At 42.0% G+C, this 21,273-nt stretch overlaps 1 protein-coding gene across 2 annotated transcripts in view; it reads left to right on the top strand.

The window, feature by feature from the left end:
- Positions 1-21,273, top strand: part of PRDM10 (PR/SET domain 10) — a 66,171-nt gene that overhangs the window by 17,126 nt on the left and 27,772 nt on the right. For both annotated transcript variants that reach the window (XM_032167889.1, XM_032167891.2), the window contains exons 5-10: positions 1,633-1,874; positions 3,710-3,913; positions 8,927-8,999; positions 11,382-11,499; positions 14,383-14,512; positions 15,349-15,591. In XM_032167889.1, the coding sequence (XP_032023780.1) occupies positions 1,633-1,874; positions 3,710-3,913; positions 8,927-8,999; positions 11,382-11,499; positions 14,383-14,512; positions 15,349-15,591 (1,010 nt within the window). The remainder of the gene's footprint in view (positions 1-1,632; positions 1,875-3,709; positions 3,914-8,926; positions 9,000-11,381; positions 11,500-14,382; positions 14,513-15,348; positions 15,592-21,273) is intronic.

The raw sequence follows: 21,273 nt of genomic DNA, 5'->3' as shown, positions 1-21,273 counted from the left end.
AGGGCTGTGCCAATAATTTGAGGGTCAGGACTCCAGCTCAGGCAGTCCAGCCCCTCGGCAGCGCCCTTGGTCGGCCACCCCACCCTACTGCTTGCTGGGGGTTCAGATTCCACCACCAAGAAACCATCAGTTTCTTTCTGTGGATTTTCTTGCTTATGTGGCAAAGTGCTTACTCATTGATTTGCATTACTGAGGCCTTCAGAGCTTTGTGGTTTCATCCTGTTTCTCCTGGTCCTTCTGTATGGTGGTGGTAAAATCTGTCTGCTTGGGCCCAGTGATCAAGCTCCACATCTAATCTCAGTTCAACAGAGAACTTGCTCGTTTTGGTTTTCCTTGAATTCATACGTTTTCTTTTCTTTCTTTCTTTTTTTTTTGTTGGTTTTTTTTTTTTTTTTGTCTTGTTTTGTTTTGAGACGGTCTCGCTCTGTCTCCCAAGCTGGAGTGCAGTGGTGCAAGCTCGGTTCACTGCAGCCGTCTGCCTCCCAGGTTCAAGCAATTCTCAAGCCTCAGCCTCCGGAGTAGAGTAGTTGGGACTACAGGTGTGCACTACCACGCCCAGCTAATTTTTTTTTTTTTGTATTTTTAGTAGAGATGGAGTTTCACCATGTTGGTGAGACTGGTCTCGAACTCCTGACCTCAAGTGATCCGCCCACCTCAGCCTCCCAAAGTGCTGGGATTACAGGCTGAGCCACTGCACCTGGGAAAAATTCATACATTTTTGAGGCAACTCCTAAGTCAAATGCACAGAAAATCACTTAAAAATATTAATACAAAGTAGCTCTGTTATTGGAGAATTGTAGAAATTAAAAATAACTATTTCCTAAACCAGGTCACCATGCTGCCAGAGTAAGGTAAAGCATGTTAAGTGTGTTAAGGGTTGTGGGCATGGCCTGTGTGGTCCATTTGCTCTCCTCCGTTTTGGGGCTGTACCTGTCTCGTTCTGGCAGTTAGCTTACAGGTGGGTGCTCCTGGCAAAGAGACAGTGTGTGTGGCCGGGCTGGTGCAAACTGAGTGCTCTTGGAATGGGCAGAAAATGTTGTGTCATCCCAGTGAATGAAGGGATTCTCAATTTGTTCATTTTAGCATTATCTAATCAGACAGTATGCGCTGAACTCTCAGACTGCACAACCCTTTTTCCGTTTGAGTTAGGCTGAGATACAAGACTTCTGTAACTCCCTTTGAGAAAATTGATTCAGTAGTATTGTCAGGGTTCCTCCCTGGCCCCGGAATAGTTTTATTGAGATAATTGGCATACTATAAAATTCACCTATTTTGTCTCATCAGATGGTGCAATTTAGCCTGATAAGCCCTTTTTACTCTTCAGATATGTTGTAATTGGTAAATTTAGTGGCCACTATTCAAAGTTCTCTCCAGCAAAGAAGTCAGTCGTGGCCTGCTAGTTGTTTTTGGCAGGCCTAAGCAAATTCTGTCTGATTTTAGAGGAGAATTACAGGATTTTTACTGGTTTACCAGAGAGAATGTACTACTGTTGAATGGGTAGCGCCATTAGGAGTTCAGTGAATTTTGGCTTGAAAATGCAGATGGGGATTTTTCAGGTCAGAATTTTTTTTACCTCACATCAAGTCCTTCTGAGGAACTGGACTTTTCTTCAAGACTGTCTCTCTTTTGCAGGGTGTGAGGAATGCAATAACGCGCATTCTTCAGTGTGCCCAAAGCACGGCCCCTTGCACCCGATCCCCAACCGGCCGGTGCTCACCCGGGCAAGGGCGAGCCTGCCCCTGGTGCTCTACATAGACAGGTTTCTGGGCGGGGTGTTCTCCAAGCGGCGCATCCCCAAGCGCACCCAGTTTGGCCCCGTGGAGGGGCCTCTCGTCAGGGGCTCGGAGCTGAAAGACTGTTATATTCACCTCAAGGTAATTTATGCTTTATCACACTTCACTCCTGTTGTTGACCAGTGTTTCAAGGAGCACCGTGTTGTCTACTGAGTCTCTTATTCCTGTTTCTTAGCAGTTGTTTGCTAGTATTCTTCTTTCTATCTTAACTTGGTTAAATGGAAACTCATTAATAAGACGGAGGTTGCAATTTTAGTCCCTGAAGGCGTTATAGGAATTATTCTGAGGGGCTACAGTGGTTTTCTAGGGTTGCCGTAGTAAAATACCACAGACTGGGAGGCTCAAACAGACATTTAGTTTCTCACTGTTCCGGAAGCTGGAAGTTTGAGATCATGGCATTGGCAGGGTTGGTTTCCTCTGAGGCCTCTCTCCTTGGCTTGCAGAAAGCCACCTTCTCACTGTCCTCACAGGGTGTTTCCTCGGTGCTTGCATGTGTCCACGTCCTAATCGCCCCTTCTTATTTATTTATAATGTTTGTATTTTATTTATTTTTTGAGATGCAGCCTCGCTCTGTCGCCAGGCTGGAGTGCAGTGGTGCGATCTCAGCTCACTGCAACCTCTGCCTCCCAGATTCAAGCGATTCTCCTGCCTCAGCCTCCTGAGTAGCTGGGACTACAGGTGCCTGCCATCACTCCCAGCTAATTTTTGTATTTTTAGTAGAGATGGGGTTTCACCACGTTAGCCAGGGTGGTCTTGATCTCTTGACCTCGTGATCCACCCACCTCAGCCTTCCAAAGTGCTGGAATTACAGGCATGAGCCACCGCATCTGGCTAATTTTTATATTTTTTATGGATACAGGGTCTCGCCATGTTGCCCAGGTTGGTCTTGAACTCCTGAGCTCAAGTGATCTTCCTGCCTTGGGCTCTCAAAGTGCTAGGATTACAGGCATGAGCCACCTCTCCTGGTCCATCTTTCCTTCTTATAAGGACCAGTCCTGTTGGATTAGGACCCACCCTAATGACCTCATTTTAACTAAATTACCCCTTTAAAAGTCCTGTCTCCAAATGCAGTCACAGTCTGAGGTACTGGGTGTTAGGGCTTCAACATGGATTTTGAGGAAGACACAGTTCAGCCCATAACAGGGGCTTGCTTTCTTTATTTAAAATAATTTTGACTGGAATGCAAAGAGAATTATGTAGGCTTAATGTAATCTGCTGTGTGCCGGTAATGTTTGCAAGAAAACCACTTTCCAGTTTTGAAACAGATCTGACCTGTAGACTCTGGTTAAAGAATAGCTCCCTGTATGGTGAAGTGTGTCTATAGTCATCTCTTTACAGCTGACCCTTTTGTTTCTGTCCAGCCCTCTCTGCTCCTTGCTTCGTGGATAACCACTCCAGAGAACTAGGAAAGGGCAGCGGGAAGGGGTGAATATTTGGGATGTGTTTTTTGACAAGTCATCTACTGTCATGGGGAGGTTTGCTTTGCGTTCTCAAAATCTCCAAGCAAGAATATTACTTTGTAAAGAGAAATGCCTATCCCTGGGCTGCCTATTATAAATGAATACAATGAAACCCCAAAAGCAGACAAATTGTAATGAGCTAGAGAGTATTTTGCTTGCATTTTCTGGCATATTTATAGCATTTTTATCATGTTTTGTGAAATATTAACTAAAGCTACGCAATTAGGTTAACTTTTAGATTTTGCCAGCCAATTTTCCTACAGTTGAGGCTTCAGAAAGTGTCTTTTCCCTTTGACATTTGGCAAGTCATAGGTCTAGGATTTTTGCAGATACAAAGGAAAGAGCCAGGATGTATGGTTAATTTTAGGAGCAATATTTTGCATATTGTGACGTTATAAAATGTGTCTCATATTGAAGGTTTTGTTTTGCTTTTGGTGTGGCTTTTTTTTTGTGCAGGTTTCTCTTGATAAAGGGGACAGAAAAGACAGGGATTTACATGAAGACCTGTGGTTTGAGTTGTCTGATGAGACGCTTTGTAACTGGATGATGTTTGTACGGCCAGCCCAGAATCACCTGGAACAGAACCTGGTGGCTTACCAGTATGGCCACCATGTGTATTATACAACCATAAAAAACGTGGAGCCCAAGCAGGAACTGAAGGTACAGTGCTGCCAGACCCATGCTGCTATTTGCTAGCAAGAGTGATTGTTTAGGACTTTTTGCAATTTTATTTTCCTAAAGTGGGTTTGTTTTAAAAAAAAAAGGGGGGGGTGGGGGAGGTCATTTTCTGGTTATTCACATACTTATTGAGTAGCTACCATGTAGTATACACTGTCATAATCCTGTAAATAGAATGAAAAGTATATGGCTTTTATGCTTATCAAAGGGCCTATGTGAGGCCGGGCCTGGTGGCTCACGCTTATAATCCCAGCACTTTAGGAGGCTGAGATGGTTGGATCACTTCAGGTCTGGAGTTCAAGACCAGCCTGGTCAACATGGCAAAACCCTGTCTCTACTAAAAATACAAAAATTAGCCGAGCGTGGTGGCAGGTACCTCTAATGCCAGCTACTTGTGAGGCTGAGGCAGGAGAATCGCTTGAACCAGGAGATTGCGCAGAGCCAACATGAAAGCCTGAGGTCCAGGGGTAAGGAGGTGGTAGTTCTGGGGAGTAGACCGGTACAGATGCTCCTCTACCTATGATGGAGTTAGATCCCAATAAGCCCCATTTAATTGAAAATATTGTAAACTGAAAATGTACTTAATACACTCAACCTACGAATATCATACCTCAGCCTGGCCTGCCTTAAATGTGATCAGAACACTTGCATTAACCTACGGTTGGGCAAAATGATCTAACACGGTGCCTATTTTACAATAAAGTATTGACTGTCTCATGTAATGTATTGGATACTGTACTGAAAGTGAGAAGCAGAATGGCTGTATGGGCACTCAGACGATTTCTACTGAACGTGTCTCACTTTCGCACCGTCGTAATGTCAAAAAATTGTAAGTCAAACCATCGACAGGAACGCGTCTATATCTGTGACGGAGTGATTAAAGATGTCGGTTAACTTCATTTACACACTCCATAGTTGGGAAACATGTTTAGATGTATGGGCAAGATTTTTTTCTTTGTATGAATGTTTTACTCAAAGAATCCTATGTACTGACTTCTGATTTCAGAAATATATTTTGGGGTAATAACTTGAAATTTATCTAAATAATAATTCTTGATGACATAATAAAATTTTGCTATGATTCTAAATGAAAATTCCTCTTTTAAAATAAAGATTATATTAAAAACATGCCAAAAGAGGGGATGAAAATACTCTTTAGCTTCCTGATATAAATGAAAAATAGGCAAGAAATGATCATATAAGTACACAAACACTGAACTGCACAGTGCCTCCATATGGTACAAATTAGAAATGGATACCTCTTCTGAGGGAGAAAGAATCCTGGATTTTGTTCAAAAGGTATGCAGAACCTCTGTTTTTGAAACCAGCAGCTAGAGAATCCATAAACCCCAAAGAAAACATGTAAAAGGAGATTCGTATCTCATACCACGTATCCCAATAAATTCCTGATTAGAAAAAAAGCTGAGGTGAATATTTTTTAACTGTGAAGGGCAGATTTTCTCTTTTAAACCAGTAGGTAGAACTATAAAGTTGGAGAGAAACAAATAAGAATATAATAGTTCAGTCTAATGAACAACCATAAAACAAAAGACAACAGAACGGGGGAAATATTTGTAATACACATTAAAAGGTTCAACTTTGAAAACTGACAGACCTCACTACACCCAGATGGAGAAATGAACAAATGTCAGGAATTGACTTTATCTGGAGGAGGAAAGAAATAGTAAAAAAAAAAAGTTTTAAAACAAAAAATAGCAAGTGCATTCTGGGCTTAATACCTACATGATGGGTTGATAGGTCCAGCAAATCACCATGGCACATGTTTATCTATGTAACAAATCTGCACATCCTGCACATATACCCTGGAACTTTAAAAAGTTAAAAAAAATTTTCAACATTAATAATTTTAAAAACCCTCAAAATAACTGTGAGCTACTATTTATATTTAAATTAGCAAAAATAAATGGATACAGTACAATGAATGTGAATGTTTAAAAAATAGGAATGTTAATTGTAGAATTGGATTTCATAAAACATTTCTGGAAGTATATAGCAAAAATGTTCTTGGCTGAGTAAATCTAATCATTGAACGTTAATCAGAGGAAATAGTTATAAAAAGAAGACAGTACTAGACTCTACTGTATTTCACTGACCCTAAGATACCAATGACTTGGCTGGGTGCGGTGGCTCACGCCTGTAATCCCAGCACTTTGGGAGGCCGAGGCGGGCGGATCACGAGGTCAGGAGATCGAGACCATCCTGGCTAACACAAAAAACAAAAATTTGCCGGGGGGTGTGCGGGCCTGTATTCCAGTACCCGAAGGCTGAGGCAGAAGAAGGCATGAACCGGGCGGGCCTCAAGTGAACCGCAGCTTCTCACCTGCCGGCGGTACCTGTCTCAAAAAAAAAGATACCAATGACTTTAGGATGCACTATTATTTTATGCACCATTAAGAAAAAAAGCTACTATTAAATTATAGTGCTTTTTAAAAATAAAAAATGGTTAGAAGGAGCTATTTTAGACTTATTTTGACATAATTTTAAAATTACATCATACTTGTGCATTCATAAAAAGACACACTGAAGCAAAATAAATTGGTTGAGGTATAAACCACTTTGTGTGCAGAGCCTGAATTATTTTTCCTGCATCACTGTTTGGCTTCATTGTGGATGTTTGTGCCTTTCTGTATGCTGTCATCTTCTGTGCCATTGAGAGTGTTGATGCAGCTGCAATATTTTAAAAATAAGTGTTCTGCTGTTGCCCGTGGGATGTTCCCTCAAGCCACTGATCACCTTCCTGCAAGTTTTGACACTGTGCTTTCCCATTTGATTGAACTCATCTGTGTCTTTTTCCTCAATTGAATCACGTATCCTCGAAGTGGAGAGGCTTTGGATCAAGCCTGTAGGAAGTTTCTGACAGCTGATGCCTTACTGAGAAGCCCTGCAGGACGCACGCCAGCCTTGCATGGCTTTCAGATTTCTTGTGTTTGTTCTGAGGGAAATGGCAGATCTTTTTGGCCTTGATTTGCATTGCTTGGCAAGTGTTCACTCATGGGGTGTCAGTGGGCTTATAGCTGAATGAGGTGAGAACAGTACAAAGAGCTTGACCAGGTTTGTGCAGGAGCAGTGAGCAGGTAGCAAGAGCTCCATCGTGGCCATGACTGTAGAAGGCCCCAGAGTGTGAAACACATCCTGACTTCTGACCTGTGAAAATATTTAAAAATATACCTTGGAATTTATTAGGGTAGGATTTATAATACTAAAATGATAATCCATCTAAAAGTACAACTACAGGGGCATAGTTAATTAAATTATAGAATACAGACTATATGACTATTATTCCACAGTAAAAAATAAAGTGTCTTTATAAATATTTCCATATATTTAAAATAATCCATAAAAATTATATATGATTAATTCCTTTAGTAATTGATATATTGAACCCTTACTGTGTTTGAGACCCTAGAAAACATAGACCAGCTCCCTATGTTCAGGGAACCTCTATTCTAGAGCAGAAAGGGACAGAAAGATGTAAACAAGCAAATAATAACTCATGGGGTAAGTTCCATGAAGGAAACAGATGGTGCAGAAAGAGCAGGTAACAAGAAAGGGACTGATTTTGATGTGATGGTTAGCGAAGGCCCTGCTGACGAGGCACTACTGAGGCTGAGAACTATGGAATGGGGCCAGCACTACAGAGGGTTAGGGCATGGGTGAGGGCAGAGAGCCCAGCGCTCGTGGGGGTGAAACAGCAGGGCTGAAGGCTTGGGGTGGTGAAGCATGTGGCATGTTTGAGCAGCTGAAAGCAGGCCCTGTTGACTGACGTGTGGGTCAGGGAGATTGACAAGGGCTGAGGTTGCTTTTCCAGGTTGGGGAGATTGTGGAGCCCTTTGGAGATTATCATCAAGCATTTCAGGTTTACTATGAGGCGAGAAGCCGTTGCCTGCATGACAAGATCTGATTGTGTGTTCTTTTTATTGATATATATTAGTTGTACATATTTTTGGGATACGTGTGATATTTTGATGCCTGTATATGGTGTGTAATGATCCAACTGGGGTAACTGGGATTTGAGGAGACCACTCTGGCTACTGTGTAGACTGCAGAGAAAAGGAGAGGCCAGTCAGAAGGCCAAGTGGTTATCCAGGCAAGAAATGGTCTTGGCATGCATCAGAGTGCAAAAGCAGGGATGGAGAACAATTGAGGGAGTGGTAGTCCTTGCTAAAGGCATATAGAAGCAAGCAGAGAAATCAAAGACACCTTTCAGGTTTCAAGTCTGAGCAACTGGTTGGAAGGTATTCATCAAGATGGGGAAGATGGGTGGAGGTGTGAGTTGGAAAGCATTGAGAATTCCATTCTGGACATGCTAAGTTTGATCTGTTTATGAGACATCCAAAACATCCAGTCAGACACACTCAGGGAACAGAGAAAGAGGGTCTGGGATGGATATATTAATTTGGGGTTCATTAGCATAGAGTTGGTTGGAAATGAATGTGGCTACCTGAGGTCAAAATAAGAAGGCCCTACACTCTGACTAAGCTTCGAGCCACACCAATATTTAGAAGTTAGGGAGAAAAAAAAAGAGGCAAACAGAGTGAGCAGAAGTAGCCAGTGGGCGGGCGGGAGAAGGTGGTTGCCTTCGAAGTTGTCATTGGTGACCCCAGTAAGGGCTGTTTGGTGGCAACCACTATGATTACAACCCTGTAATAACCGGTGTTTAAATACAGATAAGAAATCAGAGGAGGCTGTTTTATTTCGTTGAAGAGACTATGATTATAATTCTTGTGAAGTTATTCTAGTAACAGAAACTATTTTCTGAAAAAGCAAACAGGCAGTGCGTCTTGGCAAATGAACCTCCTGACTGACCTGCTGGAAAGGTATTGCAAGGGGAGCTCACAGCATGATCTTTTTTTCCTTTGTTAATGGGCTGTGGAAAAGCCTGAATTGTTTCCTTTGAGCAGGAGAAATCATTTAAGCATGCAGAGAACATCTGGTGATGTCCCCAGTTCTTGATGATATACTTGCTTCTTGCAGGTGTGGTATGCCGCATCCTATGCTGAGTTCGTGAACCAGAAAATTCATGACATTTCTGAGGAAGAAAGGAAAGGTGGTTAGACGTTTATGTTTTACATTTTCTATATGAATTCTAAATTGTATATATCACATCTTTATGAAACCTCTCTTTTTTTGTCTCAGTATATTTCAGAAGCTATTCCAGTAGGTTTTTTAGAGACACACGTCTCCATCTAATTCAGTGTCAAATTACAATGACATTTACATTTCTTTCATGTGTGCTGGAAAATAATATTTAATATAATGAAAACTTCCAAATACCAAATTAGAACCTAGATCAGAGGACGATTCCTATCCAGATTTTATCATCTCTGAGGATATACCAAGGCAGGCATTGGCTTTGTTTTTAATGCAAATGTCACTGAAGTATAATCTACATACAGAAAGCTGCACACATCATAAGTATACGGCTTAAATTTTCACAAAGTGAACACACCCATGTAACCTGCACCCAGATCAAGAAACAGAGCATTACTGTGCCCCAGAAGTTTCATTGTGCTGCCTTCTAATTCCTACTCACTCCCAAGTATAACTCTCTCCTGACTTCCAGTACCACACATAAGATATGCTTGTTATCGAATTGTGCATAATAGAATTACATGATATGTACACTTTTGGTGCCTGGGCATCTTCTGCTGAACATGGCATTTGTGAGATTCATCCACATTGGTGTATATAATTATAATTTATTTATTCTTATTGTTATTTGGTATTCTAGTGTATGAATGTAAAACAATTGATTTATCCATTTTACTGTAGATTTGGTTGTGAAATGCAATTCTGACACTAACTATCCAGAGTTAGGTCAAGTTTCACAGGCTCAGGGCAGTCAAGACACCCCTGACTTCAGACACCAGCTGGAGGCTCTGGAGCTCCCAAGCCCCAGACCAACTAGCTACAGGTTAGGAGGTTCCCAGGAGCTCCTCAGGTTTGATAATTCACAAGAATGACTCACAGAACTCGGAAAAGCACTATTTTTTTTTTTTTTTTGAAACGGAGTCTTGCTCTGTTGCCCAGGCTGGAGTGCAGTGGCGTGATCTCTGCTCACTGCAAGCTCCGCCTCCCGGGTTCACACCATTCTCCTGCCTCAGCTTCCCGAGTAGCTGGGACTACAGGCGCCTGCCACCACGCCCGGCTAATTTTTTGTATTTTTAGTAGAGACGGGGTTTCACCGTGTTAGCCAGGATGGTCTCGATCTCCTGACTTCATGATCTGCCCGCCTTGGCCTCCCAAAGTGCTGGGATTATAGGCCTGAGCCACCGTGCCCGGCCGAAAAAGCACTATTCTTAACAATGGCCATTTTGTTATAATCCTTTATATTTGTTATAATATGTAGATCTATATATCTAATATATAAAAATGTATGACTTTTATATATTAGGACCAGCCAAATGAAGAGGTGCATATGGTCAGGTCTGGGAGGCCCCAAAATGTCCTCAGGACATGCCACCCTCCTGGTACATTGATGTATGATTCCCAGCCATAGAAGCTCACCTGAGCTCATCCAGCATTTTTATTGAGACGTCATCACGTAGGCATGACTGATTCAATCATTGGCCGAGTGATCAAGCTTGACTGCCAACTCCGCCTTCTCCCCCTCCTTCCATGAGGTCAGGCTGATAACCCCTGGCTCAAAGCCCCACATTTCTAATTACATGGTTGAGCTTTCCTGCATGGCCTGTCCCTGCTCTGAAGCATCTCCTTAGAATAAATTTGGGTATGTTTGTGGGGTGGGACACCATGAATAACAAAGACACTCCTATTACTCAGGAAATTCCAATAACTTAAAGGTTACCAACTAGGGACAAAGACCAGGCGGATTCTTTATTACATGATAAGATTGTTTCTAGTTCTTGGCTATTTTGAAGAGTGCTGCTGTGAGCATTCTTATATGTCTTTCAGTGAACATATGTGCACATTTCTGTTGGGTATGTATCTGGGAGTGGAGTTGCTGGGTCATGGAGTATGTCTATATTCAACTTAGGGGATGCTTCTGAACATTTTGCTAAAGTAATTATACTGCGCATTGACTTTTAAGTTATTTGTGCTAAAACACACCCTCAGATTATGAAACTTGGGTCTGAACCGCTAGGTTATCTGAATACAGATCTCTGTAACATCTTATGTGTTTTCGGTGTGGTGAAGTTGTGTGTGTGTTTTCAGGGCTGTGAGAGGGTCATGTGAGGGTATTTGTTCCTTTGATGTCTTGCATGGATGCCTTAGAAAATAAGATCCTAAAAAGCAACTCTCTGCCAAATTTTAGCTTTTGCTTTGATAAAACAGTAATGCAAATAGCAGATACTGTATAGTGATGAACTCTTTGGGCTGCAGCAAGATAAGAATGGGGATCGCAGGCATTTGAGTTTTATTGGTGTCTATTGATCATCAGCCTTTATGATTTCTCTCCTGTGACTAGTTCTTCGAGAGCAAGAGAAGAATTGGCCCTGCTATGAATGTAACCGCCGGTTTATAAGCTCGGAGCAGTTGCAGCAGCATCTTAATTCTCATGATGAGAAGCTAGATGTGTTTAGCAGGTATGTATGAGGGAGAAAGGCTCACAGACTGAGTTTATAAAGGTTCAGAATCATTTCTATATTGTCCACTAGCTAATGAGTGTCTCCGAGTGTCATGTATGGATCGGTAACCAGGTGGGCTCCTGAGGGAACCGTGCGTGTTACCTGTCATCTCCTTTTCCCTCTGCTCCTCATTTACTGTTATCCATCTTTTCCAGCATAACCAGTACCCAGCAATGGGAGATCCTTTCACCTTAGGTAAATCTCCCTTAATTGGAGATTCCGAAATAGGAATTTTTGAGATAGCACATACCTTTAAATTCATCGGCATCTCTAATTTTCAGACTTTTTTCAGCAGTACAATTACTTAATCAAACCAAGTCATATGTTTAATTCCACTATATAAAAAAGACAGATAAGGGGAGAATCATATAGGATGAAGTGGGCAGGGGCCAGATCAGCTAAGGCCTTATGGGAAATGGTAAGAAATTTAGATTTTATTCCAGGTGTGATGAAAAGTCTTTAGAGGGTTTTGGTCGGGGAGTATTGTGATGTTGATTGTATTTTTTTTTTTTTTTGAAAGCCGTTTTGGATAAAAATAACACCTGGAAAAAAATAATCACTAGCTTATATTGGAGAAAGAGTGAAGACAAGGAGTCCTGTTAGCATCTATCACAACAGTTTGGGGGAGGAGTGAGGGTGGTTTGGAGTAGGGTCATGCCAGGGGGACAGAGGTAGGGTTGCCAGCTTTTCCAGGGTTTGGAAAGAGAGGAGATGTGTGAGATGGTAGTTGGGTAAGTGGGAAGGCGAATGTTCTAGGGAAATACCATACAATTGCCCACTACATTAAATGCCCAGTTGGGGTTCATGGTTATGAAATGAAAGTGAATCCACTAGCATGGCTGTGCGTTGTTCTCCAGCTTCATTCAGCTGCAGGGATGCTGGTGCAGAGCAGGCAGGGAATTGAATTACACAGGGTTGTGGCTTTGCGAAGTGCTCATAACACACATTGAGAAAACAGAGCAGCCGTGGGATGGGAACTGAGAGCACGCACAAGGGAGTGGTTCCGGTGGATGACCGTGGAGTGTATGCTGGGGAAGAAGGGGAGAGAACATCAAGGCAGTGATGCAGAGCTGCACAAAAGCACCAGAAGGATTGGATTGGAGATGCTCGCGTGGCTGAAGGGTTGTTGAGGGCCGGGTACTAGAGGGAGTAAACTACAGAGCCAGGGTAGTGTCCGAGTGGGCAGTGCATGAGATTGGCATGAAGAGGCTTACAAGGATGACAGGGTCTAGAATGTGACCACAGGAGTAAATGTCTAAGGGGGAGTGGACACAGTGAGATTTGAGTCACTCCTGGGAATCTCCAAAACTCTGTTTGTGGCTCTATTGTAGCATTTTTTTATATTATATTGCGATTTTTGGTTTATATGCCAGCTCCCTCTTCTAGACCCCCGAGGGTAAAATCTGTTACCTGTAATCTGTTGTCCTTCGTGCCTAGCACAGCATGTGATACATAGTAGGTAATACGTTTGTTAGCCAACTGTTAAGAGAAACCTGGGACAACTAGGAAGATTTGAACTTTGACTAGATGTAATAATACTCAGCAACTCTCAGATATTTCTTAGGTGTGATAATGGTATTGTGGTCATATATATATAAAGAGTCCTTATGATTCAGAGACATGCCAAGATATCTAGAGATGAAAAGATATCTGAGATTTGCTTCCAAATCATCTACTGGGTGTGTGTGTGGGCAAGTGGTGGGGATATAGATGGAAAATGTTGGCCATGGGTTGAAAAATGTTGGAATTGGGTTATGGGTACACTGGGCTCATCATGCTATTCTCTGCATTTACCTAGGTTCAGAATTTTCCAACATGAAGGGTCTTTTAAAATTTCCTGGAAAAAATATATAGTATTTGTTAAATTATTAAATAAATGAGTGGAAGAATAAAATTTGATCTGATTGACATTGTACACTTCCCACATACATATCTTCTAAAAGAAGCTTTCATAACCTACTTTTTAAAGCCTCTTTTATTAAGGAATTTGTGTTTGTTGGCAATTCATGCCAGGTGTGGTGGCTTATGCCTGTAATCCCAGCACTTTGGGAGGCCCAAGAGGGAGGATTGCTTGAGTTCCAGACCAGCCCAGGCAACATGGTGAAACCCCGTCTCTATAAAAAATTAAATAAAATTAGCTGGGCATGGTGCTACATGCCTGTAGTCCCAGCTACTTGGGACGCTGAGGTGGGAAGATCGTTTGAACCCAAGCCCAGGTGGTTGAGGCTGCAGTGAGCCATGATTACATCACTGCACTCCAGCCTGGGTAGCAGAGCAAGACCTAGCCTCAAAAAAAAAAAAAAAAAAAATCCATTAAAGGGGATGCAAAATTTAATTGATGTTTACTAGGCATGTTATGAAACAATTGAATTAGAAATTTGTTCTGACCTTCCAGAAGCTTGTAGTAAAACAAGAAAGTTGTTTGAATTTGGCCACATTTCTTGGAAGGAATATGAGGCGAGGCCAGGGGAAAAAGAGAGAAATAATGGGAATCTTGTCTCAGATGACATCTCCTGGGAACACGCTCAAAGGCTTAGCATGTTCTGTCCTGTCTGCCTTCCTCACATCATTTCAGAAGCAAAATATTGTCAGTGCTTTGAATTTTTATAGCTCTTTTCTTCAGAATAATTGAAGACATACCTTTAAGCTGTAATAGAGGGGAAGGATGAGACATTCAGAAAGTGTATATTAGTAAAACAGTTGTTTCCATTGGAGAAAATCTGGGAAAGTAATAAGGTGAGAGGAATCAAACTCTGGGGTTCGTAAGGATCATTTAGGTCGCTACTTGTTATGGAGTATTATGTAACCATGACGACTTGTAACCCAATCTCTTGTCCCCAGAACAAGAGGCAGAGGAAGGGGACGAGGCAAGAGGCGATTCGGTCCAGGTCGACGGCCGGGGCGTCCTCCAAAATTTATCCGCCTGGAAATCACCAGCGAAAATGGGGAAAAGAGTGACGATGGGACACAGGTACGGGGGGAAGGGAAGGAGCCCTCCTTAGATGCTTGTGTGGAGGACTCGCCAGATCCCCGACGAGACCTAAATACAAAGACCTCCCCAATGTTTGTAGACCTTTCCTATCAGACCTTGCTGCCTGTTAATTAAAGCATGATTGGAGAATGCCAGAAAAGAATGTATTTTCAAGTGTTACCTACAACAAAAACCCAACTTTGCTGCTCTAAAGATTTAAAATTGACCAGAGTTGGCCAAGCGCGGTGGCTCATGCCTGTAATCCCAGCACTTTGGGAGGCCGAGGTGGGTGAATCACGATGTCAGGAGATCGAGACCAGCCTGGCTAACAGGGTGAAACCCCCGTCTCTACTAAAAATAAAAAAAAAAATTAGCTGGGCGTGGTGGCGGGCACCTGTAGTCCCAGCTACTCGGGAGGCTGAGGCAGGAGAACGGCGTGAACCCGGGAGGCGGAGCTTGCAGTGAGTCGAGATCGCACCGCTGCACTCCAGCCTGGGGACAGAGCGAGACTCCATCTCAAAAAAAAAAAAATAAAATAAAATAAAAATAAATAAAATTGACCAGAGTTAGTAGAGGTGGACTTTGTTTAATTAGTTTAAACAATTAAAATTATTGATATTCCAGAAAAGTCAGATCACAGTCCTTTCCTTGTTAAGTGGTCTGGAACCTCTCCTGCTTTTGCCTTCTGTGCATAGTTACCTAATTAACTTTCCCAGAGGGAGAATATTTTTTCTGAGTATTATGAATCTAGTCATTCCGAAATAAGCAGCAATTCTAAATCTGAGCCAACAGTCCCTCCGGCACTGATCTCTATTCCTGATTATTGCAAATTTCAGGACTTGCTACATTTTCCCACAAAGGAGCAATTTGATGAGGCTGAACCAGCTACTCTGAATGGGCTGGATCAACCAGAACAGACCACTATCCCAATCCCTCAGCTGCCACAAGAAACCCAGTCTTCCCTGGAACATGAACCAGAAACTCACACCCTGCATCTGCAGCCGCAGCATGAAGAGAGCGTGGTGCCCACCCAGAGCACGCTGACAGCCGACGACATGCGCAGAGCCAAGCGCATCCGAGTAAGTGGGGAAAGCCGGCGGCTCCTCGCACCAGCCGGTCACCTTCCTCCCACCACCTGCTCTCTGGTGGTTTTCCAGCCTATTCACCTTCCACTCTGAAATCTTGCATCTAGCCTGTCACATGCTCGATCCCCTTATTTTGAAAGAAAATATTCACTATTTCTCAATGTCTCTGTGTCCCATGGCAGGCTGGCATGGCTGGTCCTAGATTCGACCAATTTAGTGATGACACAGAGGCCTAGAGGTTGGCAGCTCCTGGACTAGCTCTCTGCATCCCTCAATTCACAGATTGGAAGTGGAGAAATAAGTACATCTAGTTATAATAATCATTTATATTTTAAACCAGGCTAATTTGTGCCTAATCATAGCTCTCAAGTTGATTTTGGGTAACTAAATGTGCTTATCTATAGCTTCCCAGGGGAGAAGGGCAAATGTCATTACCCATCAGTGTAAAGAGACCTGTGTCCAAGTTGATATGGCAGGTACAGTTCACACACCTGGGGATAGCTTGAGCCAAAGCTGTCAGTTCGAGAGTTAGTCAGTGTCTGAGTCACGTGACCTGTGTCTTGGCCTCAGACCATGCGGCTGCAGGGCTTTCCTGACTTGCAGTTCAGATGTATTTTCTCTTATTATTTCACAAATAGCATTTGACTCTGAGTTAGGAACTGCAGGGGATTCGTGTGGAAAACAATATGGCTTTGTGGGATAAGTGTCTGTGCTGATAAAAACCAATGACTTAAAACCCATGTTTGTGGCAGCTGAGTGCATAAAGACTTATTGGTACTTTCCAGTCGATGAAAGAGACATTTTGTATAACTTCCCAGGCTTTACAATTTCTGCATGCATGATCGTTCAGCGTATGTTTCTTTTGGTCTTTTTATTTGCCTATAGGCTAGAAGGGACCTTGAAAAATAGTCTAGTCCATGCCTTCATGTAAAAACACATCTAAACATTTGTAGTCATATGATAGCTTTGAAGGGCTCTAAGAACTCTGAGGCTAAACAGCGTTTATGAGGGCCCTGTAATCGAAACATATAAAACTCTCAGCTCACTGTATATTATTTCACAAGAGTATATCAACATATAGAAATATAGGCCAGCAAGGAAAAAAAACTATGAATCAATATCATCCCATCCATCATTCTCCTTTAGTTCCTAATCTGCACTTCTTTCTCTTGCTCAATTACTATATTTTCTGCTTTGGCGATTCTGATTTTTTTTTACTAAGTCCAGAGAAATCCTTGCTAGATTTTTTTTTTTTTTTTTGGAAGGAAAAAAAACCCGAAGCCCACACATGCAGTGAAGTTGTGGATGCACAAACACACTCCAGCCGTAACTGTACTTGCATTTTTGAATGAGCAGGGTTACTGGTTTTGGTACAAGGTTCCTTGTGTCAAAGCAAAAGCCATATATATCTGGCTTTTGGAGGTCAGTCTTAGTTGAGCTATTTTGTTTTTTTTTTCTCTCACACATTCTAAAAAGTAGGGCTATGTATTTTTTCATCTTTTCTATCCAGATTGGTAATGACCAACTGAAGGGAAGTCTTCCAATCCAATTGGTAATGTAACTATTTTTCTCTCCTCTAATGCTGCCTGCTCAGTTGGAGCTGCAGGTAGGTTTGTTTCCTGTGTTTCACATAACAGAATGTTACTTAAGTGTTTGCCTGACCTGCTGTTCTTTGCAACCTGTACTTACTAAATCCTGGTGGAAACCACAGTTTGGTTGCTACAGTAAATGCAAATTAATGAATAATGATAATTTATTTGTAAATAGATCAAGGAATAAATTGTGGGCCGCAGGTTCCTCATATACAAAATGAAGGGTAGGACTAAGTGATCTCCAAGGTCCCTTCCAGCGCTAAAACCACTGGAATGACTTATGCGATAGTGTTGAGTTCTAACTGTCTATTTGGCACTGTGCTAGGTACACAATAGAATTTTCACTTGAGCTTGCAGTCTAAGTAGGAAATCGATACTAATGCAGGGGAGTTTACAGTTAGGTGTTAAATGTAAAAGTATAACTTGGAGGAGTGAAAGGTCGAAGTAAAATAGAGGAGTCAGGATAATTCTTGGATAAGGTGAGACTTAGACTAGCCCTTGAAAGGGAGGAGGAAGGTAGACTCTTTCAGAGAATGATAGCCATAGGATCAGAGGCCCAGACACAGGAGGTTCTTGCTGTGGTTTGGACAGTGCAGACATGAGACTGGCCCTAGCAGGGGTGCAGAGGAAGGATGGTGCAGAGTGAGCTGAGTTGGGCAGGGCTGGCCAACCAAAGGCTTTCAAAGTGGGCAGAAAATTGTACAAAGGAAAGTTGTTTAAAAGACCCCAAAACTGCCAGGCACGGTGGCTCACGCCTATAATCTTGGCACTTTGGGAGGCTGAGGCAGGTGGATTGCTTGAGTCCAGGAGTTCGAGACCAACCTGGGCAATGTGGTGAAACCCTGTCTCTACTAAAAAAAAATACAAAAAATAGCTGGACATGGTGGCATGCACCTGTAGTCTCAGCTACTTAGGAGGCTGAAATGAGAGAATCCTCTGAGTCTGGGAAGTCGAGGCTGCAGTGAGCTGTGATTGTGCCACTGCACTCCAGCCTGGGTGATGGAGTGAGACCCTGTCTCAAAAAAAAGTCCCCAAAACCCCAAATCAACAAACATGATTGTTTGATTTCCTTTTTGTGTACATGACTGTTTGATTTCCTTTTTGTGTCAGGATTAAAATAATATGAAAATTGATCAATAATTTAGGTTCTTTTAGCTATTAATATCAACCTTTAGAAACATTTTAGTCAGGCGTGGTGGCATGTACTTATAAGTCCCAGCTACCCTGGAGGCTGAGGTGGGAGGATTGCTTGAGTCCAGGAGGTCGAGGCTGCAGTTAGCTATTATCATGCCACGGCACTCCAGCCTGGGCGATGGAGCAAGACCCCATCTCTAAAAAACAAACAAAAAAAACCCCTAAACTTTAGAAACATTTTATGATCTCTCTCTACAAACAATCTGTTGTCTCAGAATTCACCGCAATGTGAGTTGAATCCCAAATCACAGAATTTACCAACAATACAATTTTGGTATCCCTAGAGTAGCTGATATATGTGTATAGTGTGGTGGATTGCCTGACGAACTCAGGAAGCAGAAGAACTAGAGTGGATCTGTGTGCTCTCTCCGACGTTTTTCATGATTTCTTCTAGAAATGTGTACGGGTTGTGGCTCTGAGCTACAGAAGACACCTTAGAACAGAAATGGCCTGCAAGTGGGTCAAGGGGTGGGAACAGTTTCAGCATTTTTACGACCTTGTAATATGATGATCCCATTAGTATCATTAGATCAGAGAAATACAATCTAGTTCTTGAGTACAGACAATGTTCAGGGCTCCATGGAAATTGAAAAGATGATAAGGTTTGTCAATAGAGCCAAGAAAGTGGAGCCAGGTGGTGGCTCAGTTTAAATCAAGTGTCTGAAGGTACTCACGCTAATCAGAAATGACAGAAGACTGATTAGCATAATGGACCAAAACAAAACTGAGTTCTGGATTTGGCACCCAAGGAGAAATGGCATCCTCAGCAGGACCACAGTCAATGTGCATTGTGTCTGTTCTTGGACACTTCAGTGAACTTGGATAAAGGAAAAGATTCCTACATGGCAAAAGTGCTCTGAATCTTGCATCTTTGAACCTCAGAATAGTATCGGTTCATCGGCAATATTTCTGTAAAGTTTTGAAAGTAGACAAAATAGTAAAGCTTTTATGTAAAATCAGTATCCAGACAGTTAAAAAGATGAGGTGGCAGCTGAACTGTGCACAGAAGTGAAAGCAAGCCCTGTGGCTGATTTGAGAAAAAACTATGCTTTTTTTTTTTGAGACAGAGTCTCACTGCAATCTCCACCTCCCAGGTTCAAGCGATTCTCCTGCCTCAGCCTCCCAAGTAGCTGGAATTACAGCCCTGGGGTTACAGGTGCCTGCTACCACGCCTAGCTAATTTTTGTATTTTTGGTAGAGACAGGGTTTTACTATGTTGGCCAGGCTGGTCTCAAACTCCTGACCTCAGGTGATCTGTCCGCCTTGGCCTCCCAAAATGCTGGGATTATAAGTGTGGGCCACAGTGCCCAGCTGAGAAAGACCTATTCTTAAAAATCTCTGCAGATGCTGTAGAAAAATCCTTGAAATCATTTTTTTGAGTTTCATATGAAATATATTTCACTGATTCTCAAACTACTCTTGAAGACTTCCTATAAGCTAAGCAACTTATTAAGGGATCTGGATACAAAGGAGAATAAAGTATGATTCATCCCCTGAAGCAGCCCTATCAGCTGAAGAAGACAACAGAATTGCTGTTTATCTACTCAAGATAAGTGAGTAGGTAGCAGCTTAAAAATCTTTCTCCTAGCCCTATTAGAGAAGCCCTGAGAGGGAAATCTCCTGTTAAATAGTAATCATGTCTAGAAATTTCACTAAACCAAAAATAATTATTTTGTTTTCCTCACATGATGATTTCACATTAAATTTAGTTTAAAAGTTGATGCTTACAAGTAATTTGAAGTTAAGAGTGTAAGCATTGTTATCACTGCACTTTCTTCATTACACAAATCGCACTAAGATCTCCATTAATCCTTCAATTGCTGTTCATTTATAGCTACATAGGCACAGCCATTCACAGACATACTTGAAAGATTCCCCCCCTTGTAGCAATCTAGAGCTTTCCCTCAGTGTTTTGAGGAACTTATGAATGAGTCTTCATTGTAAGCATAACTGAAAGATTGATTCTGCATTCTCTGTGTGAGATGATTTTGTCGATCTGCTCTCAGTAGAGCATGAGTAGTTTTTCCAGTAGTGGTGATGGGTTTGCACTGAGTGCCCATACTCTTCCACTTGGATTCCCTATAACAATTGCATGAATTTACAAGATGGCTAATCAGCATTACAAGTGCAATCTGTGCCTGAAAACAAAGAGCAGAATTGCCTGGTCCAGGCAGGAACAGTGTGATGAGCTTAATGTTGTTAGCAAGGCATTCTAACCAGTAGAACTAACTAGCTATGCTGGGACCTTATCTTCTGTTTTCTAAGTAGAAAGTGATGAAATGCATATATTCCATTTACGACGTGTGCTCATGTCTCATTCACATAAATCTGAATCCTTTCAAGAAATTCTCATGGCAAAAAATTTACTACCCTTTAAAGTGGTTTTTAGAACATTCTGAAGTTGTGCAATCTTCACCACTCTCTAATGCCAGAACACTTTCATCACCCCGAAAAGAAACCTGGTATCCATCACCCCCAAAAGAAACCTGGTATCCATTTCCTTCTCCACCCTGCCACTGGCAAGGACTACCCTTCAGTTCTTTTTATTGTCTTTTTTTTTTTGCTAAACGTTTTAATCAAGCTTCAAATACTTTTTCTCATGGATTTCAACAAGTAACATTTGGCTGACTTGCTCCAGCCTGATTCCTGCATGTGTGACTTAGACCCTAAGTTTTTTCCTCCAAATTTTCCATTTTTATCCTGTTCCACTGTGGAATTTGTTTTATTACACACGTCTTCTATTGGGAACACTTTTTTGTGTTACTTAAACCCTTTCAAAAGAAAACCCACATACATAGATGTAAAACAAAACACAAAAAAATTTCGTCTCTTCAAGATGAACTTCTTTGAGGATGGCCTCATTTTCAATGTCTTCACCAGAAAAATCTCC

The sequence above is a fragment of the Hylobates moloch genome, unplaced genomic scaffold (assembly GCF_009828535.3).
Source record: "Hylobates moloch isolate HMO894 unplaced genomic scaffold, HMol_V3 SCAFFOLD_11, whole genome shotgun sequence".
In the NCBI taxonomy this organism is placed as follows: domain Eukaryota; kingdom Metazoa; phylum Chordata; class Mammalia; order Primates; family Hylobatidae; genus Hylobates; species Hylobates moloch.
The sequence above is the reverse complement of the archived record's forward strand: the minus strand, read 5'-3'. Positions and strand labels throughout refer to the sequence as shown.